The 6,275-nt window shown below is 51.6% G+C and overlaps 1 protein-coding gene across 1 annotated transcript; it reads right to left on the reverse strand.

Moving 5' to 3' along the window:
• Nucleotides 1-1,107: 1,107 nt before the first annotated feature.
• RMI2 (RecQ mediated genome instability 2) lies at nucleotides 1,108-5,999 on the reverse strand. Its single transcript, XM_019714073.3, has 2 exons — nucleotides 5,649-5,999; nucleotides 1,108-2,179 (listed from the first exon to the last, which is right to left on the reverse strand). Exons 1-2 carry the CDS (start codon nucleotides 5,956-5,958, stop codon nucleotides 2,031-2,033), a joined length of 459 nt encoding a protein of 152 aa, XP_019569632.3. The 5' UTR covers nucleotides 5,959-5,999; the 3' UTR covers nucleotides 1,108-2,030.
• Between the last annotated feature and the right edge of the window lie 276 nt (nucleotides 6,000-6,275).

The following is a 6,275-nucleotide window of genomic DNA, read 5'->3' on the forward strand; positions in this document are numbered from 1 at the left end:
GGCTTACCGTATCACTACCCACCACTTGTGCTCCCAGGTATTTACCCCAGTAAGTTGAAAATATGTCCACAAAACCTGCACACCAATGTTTATAGCACCTCTGTTAAAAACTGCCCAAAACTGGAATCAAAACGATACCCTTCAGTAGGTGAGTGGGTAAACAAAGCACGGTACCTACATACAATAAAGTATTATTCAGCAATAAAAAAGAAATTGGCTATAAAGCTACAAAAAGACATGGACAAAAAAAAAAAAGACATGGAGAAATCGTAAATGTACGAAGGTCTGACAATTAAGTTTGCGAACTCATCCTAGAAACAGTGCTATAGACCTCATTGCTGAATCACTATGGTCACGTTCAATATACTCGTCTTAGGAAGCTATGCACCGACACCAGCGCCTAGTCCACCCTTTCAAAGCCATTTTGGAACTCTTTCTCTGGAATGACCATCAGAGCTGTTGTTGTATTACCCTTGATGTCCTGAATGTCATCAAAATGTCTTCCTTTCAATATTACCTTTATCTTCGGGTAAAGAAAGAAGTCATTGGGGGCCAGATCAGGTGAGTGGGGAGGGTGTTCCAATACAGTTACTTGTTTACTGGCTGAAAACTCCCTCACAGACAGTGCCCTGTGAGCTGGTGCATTGTCGTGATGCAAGAGCCGTGAATTGTTGGCGAAAAGTTCTGAAAAAAATACACACTGTATGAGTCCAACTATATGACACTCTGGAAAAGGCAAAACTATAGAGACAGTAGAACAAAATCAGTGGTTGCCGGCATGAAGGGGGAGGGAGGGAGGGCTAGGAAGAAAGCATAGGACTTTCAGGGCAGTGAAAGTTCTGGATGATACGGTAACGGCAGATAAATGTAAAGCTCTTGAACTGTACATCACAAAGAGAAGCCCCGCCTGTAAACTACTGACTGCAGTTAATAATAATAACGTATCGATGTTATCTCATTAATTGTAACAAATGTACACCACCAGTGCAAGATATTGCTGACAGGAGAAACCGAGGAAAGGGGTATACGCACACTCTCCGTACTCTCTGCTCTTTTTGTCTATAAAGCTAAAGCTGCTCTAAAAAAAGTCTATTTTAAAAAAAAACATACAGCATATCAAACAGTTTATTAGTAGTAGAAAATCAATAATCCAGCAAAACTCCACAGCAATGTTGGAACAAAACCCGACTCCCTTGATATTTACAATCTAAGGAAAAATGACGGTCGGATAAGCAGCAGAGAGCAGAAACCCAACGTTCACTAAATCACAACAAAAGTCATTCCGTAACAGACGTGTAAGAACTGCACCAGGAGGCTGTGCCCTGGCAGGGTCTCACCAAAAGATAATGCCTGGGAGTTGTTCTCAGTCTTGATTTTAGTTTCAACAAGACGTGTTGCCATTCAAAAGCGTTCCGGCATCTCCCATCAGCGACAACATCTAAGGAAAATGGACCTTAAAGCGCTGAGTGGTGACTGAAGCAGAAAGCGAGCTCTGTCTCTGAGAGGCCGCTGTACCGTTTGCCGTGCAAACTGGATATGGAAGTTGCTGATGGAGACCTCGCGGGGGCCATGAAGTCGTTCCTTTTTCACGCAGTACGCTTTCCTGTCCACAGAACCACACTTTACTCACCACGGGCAACGACTGAGATTCAAAGTTTGCATCATAAAATAGGTCGCGGCGGTAACGGAAAAAGAACCATCACTTGTAAAACTTGGAAAATGCAACAAGAGATTTCTGTGTGCTTTAGAGAGAATTAACACATATAAACCAAAACAGAGACAGAGAGAAAGAACACATCTGCTTTTCATCAGCAAACAGTGGTCAAAGCAAAGAGGCAGCAGGGGCTGAGTGAACGGGAGTGTCCCAGCATTTAGAAATCCTACATCTGGACTCCGTGGTGAGCCAACGCAAAGATCTCCGAGAAACTTTTGAGAAACACGCACTGAACAATGTCCGTGAAATCCACATGGGACAAGAACCTAAGTCTTTTCAGAATTTTGATTGTTTTTCACAACACTTCCAACATCATCTAAGGAATATTCCTGTGTAAATCTTCCACTTCCAGGGCCCACATGCTCTCGTGGATGGGATTTTGGGAAAGATCTGTCATCTTCACAGCCTGGAGGCACGGCTCGGGGTTGCACTCCTGAATCACTCCCATGATCATCACATACTTTCCTAGGAGAAGAAAAGCCCATGGTTATAGTCACGTGGATAGAAAAAACAAAAGCGAAACAGAGACCCAGTCCTTCCCAGCCCTTCTGAGGGCTTCACTGTATCAGGCAAATTGGAGCCATTAGGGAAAAAACGCAGCGTCGACATCAAAAATGCCATGGAGATCAAAATACATACGTTGACAATAAGTTCACCATGTAACCTGAAGGATGACATCTGTATCTTCTTTGGTTTCTGGTTTTAAAATGTTAAAAAAAATTGCAGCAAGTTTTCATCATGGACAAAACGATCATACCCGAGGAATGGAAGACCCACATCAGAGTGTGAGTGGTCATTAAACAGACTACTCTCAGGCCGGGGCAGAAAACCCACGCTTTTCTCTTGTCCTTGTTCAATGCCCGAGTGCGTGACTGGTCTCTGTGCACAGGACGGGTCTTCTTTCTGCAAAGACCCAAAGCAAATCCAATTTTCCCTTGACGTTGCCAAAATAGCTGTGCAAGCAGCAGCACACCCGCCCCCCCAGGCTGCCCTGTTGTTCCAACTGCCCAGGACCAATCCTGCCACCTCCCGCTTTATTCTCACTACCAGCCGGGCTCCTGCAAGCAAATCAACAGGAGGGCAGGCTGCCATCGGGATGAGCTAATGACATATTAACTGAGACTCTTCCCTTTCCCTTAGGGAAGTGGCTCTCCTTGAAAGCAAAACTTGGCAGGTCTCAACTACACAAAACTCAATTGTGTAAAACACCCCAAACACAGCAGGAAGGGCAGGCATGCTGCCAGCCTTCACTGCATGCCCCTGTGAGGCTGCTTGTATCACACTGCTTCCAACAGCAGGGCTCAGTCTGCACAAGGGGCCTAGGGCTCTGACGGAAGGAAGCCAGGCAAGCTGATACCCGACCCTCTGGTTTCCAACTCCTGGTAGGATGCTCTTAGGTTTCTCTGAACTCATCTCCAGATTCTACCCGAACAAGTAACGTGGGGCTCCTCAGTGACAGAGGCTAGCTCTAAAAATAAACTCACCATACCCTCTGAATCGTCTTGAAGTACAGGTAGAGATGGAACCCTTGGAAAACGAATGACTACATACGTAGGAAAGAAAGAACAAGCCCAAGGAGATCCCAACCAGGAGAGGGTAACAGGAGACCCACTTCAAAGACACCCACCACTAGAGGGTTGAGCTCAAAGGTGTGCGTCTTTCCTCCCTGAGATCACACCACCTGGTTACTAGCCCCGTTCATCTACCCACACCCTCTCCCCTCAGTGTCTCTCCACTGTCTCTCTTCTGTCAGGCCTGCATCTTCTGGCCACTTCAATGGCCTCCAGCTGGGCAGCTTTCAGATGCTTCCTCTTCACCACCATCCCCATCCCGCTAACGCAGTGACCTTTCTTAAATACAGCTCCTTCCTCCAGAACCCTCTGACCACAGTGCAATCTATATCACTGTTTCTCCGCTCTTGCTTTGCAGACTGGGAGCAGCAACCTGCGGGCAGGGGGAGTTCTGACTCAATTCTGCGTATGTAGCACCTGACATTTATGGAGACAAACTGATGAATGTTCCAGAGGACACAGTGAGGATATGGCACTGACGTGATGAACACAGCTAACGGCAACCTGGGAATAGGCAGGGCCTTCTGCCAACAGCTCAGCAGGATGGGAGCCCTCCCACTTTTCACTGCTGCCCCATATTCTGCCTCAAGCTCCCCAAAGGCACAGGCTCTTTCACCTCCAAGCCTTTGCACATGCTATTCCATTGACCGGGACAATCTCCTGCCTCGGACGTACATAGGGTGACCAACTGTTCTGGTTTTAAAACTGAGACCCCGCCAGTCCCAGGCAGCCTGGGAGCGTTAGTCCCCACAGGTAATTCCAACACATTCTCCAGTGCCACCTCCTCCCTGACCCTGCACGCCTGGACCACTTGTCCCTTCTCTGCTCTCTCAGCAACAGGTGCTCAAGACTAGATAGTACTCAGTGTTGTAGTGGCCTGTTTACTTTCCTGGTTCCCTGCCTGAAGGCAGTGACTAGGCTTTGTCAGTCATGACTTGGTATTAATTAGCAAAAGGAAATGGCACAGCACCTGCCTGCAGGCATTCAGGCCAGTGGGTAAGTCAGACAGGTTCACCAACGTCTGTTCAAATGCTGGTGCCAACCTCGTGCCAGGGCTGGGATCCGACATGGGAGACACCAAGCAGCATGGGTTACATGCTAGGCCAAGCGCAAGGAGCAGCAAACTTTTTCTGTAAAGGGCCAGAGAGTAAGTATTTCAGGCTTTGCAGGCCATGGGGTCTCTGTCACAACTATTCAGGTCTGTAATCATGAGAAAACAGCCCTCAATATCACGGAAATGAATGCGTAGCGATAAAACTTGACTTATGGTAGCTGATATTTGAATCTCATATACTTTTCACACGTCATGAAATATGACTCAAGTGTTTTCAACCATCTGAAAATGTAAAAACCATTTTTAGTTTGTGGGCCATGTCAAAAGAAGAGGCAGCCTGTCGTTTGCCAACGCTACGCTGGAGAACGCTGCAGCAGAGGAGAGGGAGGCGGAACGATGGGGCAGGGGATGGGACGAGAAGGGAACAGGCCCGATGGTCACAATTTTTTGAACCCTCACCATAAGCCAGGAGCTGTGTTAAGCCCATTTTTTATGTATTGAATACACACAGCAGGCAGGATGTATGAGCCCCTTTTGACACAGGTAGGACAGGTCCAAAAAGGTGAAGAGAAGTACTCCAGGCCACTCAGCTGGAAAGGGGCAGAGCCAGGAATCCAACCGAATGTCTAAGACACAGCTGTTGGACAGTCCCCCTCTCCCTTCGCAGTCTGGCCCCGTGGTTTTCAAAGTGTGGCCCCCAGGCCAGCAGCCCCAGAATCCCTTCTGAGCTGGTTAGCAATGTCAATTCTCAACCCCATCCTGACCTACAGAAACCGCACCAAGCATGAGGGTGGGGCCCAGCCTTCTGAGTTTTCACCGGCCCTGGGGTGTGTCTGATGCACTTTCCAGTGTGAATACCACTTATTTAAATAAGAGGCAAACATTAGTGGCTTACAGGCTCAGCAGTTCCAGTTGGGGCTCCCCATTCCTAGGGGTCCCGGGGGGCTTCTGAGATGCTAAGGAGGAACATACGTTTCCTAGTACAGTATTTTCCAAAACTTGATGGGGAAAAAATCACCTATGGGGACAGGGCTTGTTACAAATACAAATGCTGCGGGTCCCTGCCCTGGAGATTTCGACTAGGATGGCTGGGGGGGGTGGGGTCCTAAGACTCTGTGTTTTTAAAATCGGGCTACAGGCAACGCTTGTCATCAGTTCAGCTCGGGTGGCGCTTGACGGGTTGGGACAGGAAGGAAGGGTCCCGCGGCGGGGGACCTGCACTTGGCAAAGGCCCGGAGGTGGGACGGCCCGGCCCCGCCCTGTGCTGCGCAAAACGCGGGTGGGCCCCCAGTTCGACTCCGGCCGTTACCTGGGGCGACGCAGGGCCGCCCGCGCGGCACCCGCTCCAGGCCGCGCACCGAGAAGTACCCGCTCGGGTCCCGCAGCCGCGCCTCTCCGCCGCCCGCCGCCACCACCGTGCCCTGCATCCACACGGCCGTCAGCTCCAGCGGCCCGCGGCCCGTCGCCGCCCGCGACAGCCGCCACGCGCCCGGGCCGCCTTCCGCGTTGCGCCGCAGTTGCTCCGCCAGCACCTTGAACGGCGGCGACCGCGGCAGCCTTACTGCCGCCGGGCCGCCGCTGGAAAACGAGTCTGTCGCCGCTGCAGCCGCCGCCGCCATTTTTCCCGGCCGCCTTTTTCTCGTTAATTTTGATAGGCAGCGAGGCCCGACCAGCGCGCACCAATCAGGCGCGCTGGCGGAGTCGGCCATTGGTCGGCGGCGGGAGGCGGGGCCGCCCCGCCCAGCGGCACCGCCCCGCCCAGCGGCACCGCCCCGCCCAGCGGCACCGCCCCGCCCAGCGGCGCCGCCCCGCCCAGCGGCGCCGCCCCGCCCAGCGGCGCCGCCCCGCCCAGCGGCGCCGCCCCGCCCAGCGGCGCCGCCCCGCCCAGCGGCGCCGCCCCGCCCAGCGGCGCCGCCCCGCCCAGCGGCGCCCACTA

Source organism: Rhinolophus sinicus, chromosome 10, assembly GCF_057876585.1.
Source record: "Rhinolophus sinicus isolate RSI-liver-muscle chromosome 10, RSI-T2T, whole genome shotgun sequence".
Taxonomy (NCBI): domain Eukaryota; kingdom Metazoa; phylum Chordata; class Mammalia; order Chiroptera; family Rhinolophidae; genus Rhinolophus; species Rhinolophus sinicus.

Excerpts from the sequence above, each read along its gene's own strand:
- RMI2 (XM_019714073.3), bottom strand. The coding sequence starts at position 5,958 with ATGGCGGCGGCGGCTGCAGCGGCGACAGACTCGTTTTCCAGCGGCGGC. Across the intron at positions 2,180-5,648 it reads GCGGCCCTGCGTCGCCCCAG|GAAAGTATGTGATGATCATG; the intron begins GTAACGGCCGGA and ends TTCTTCTCCTAG.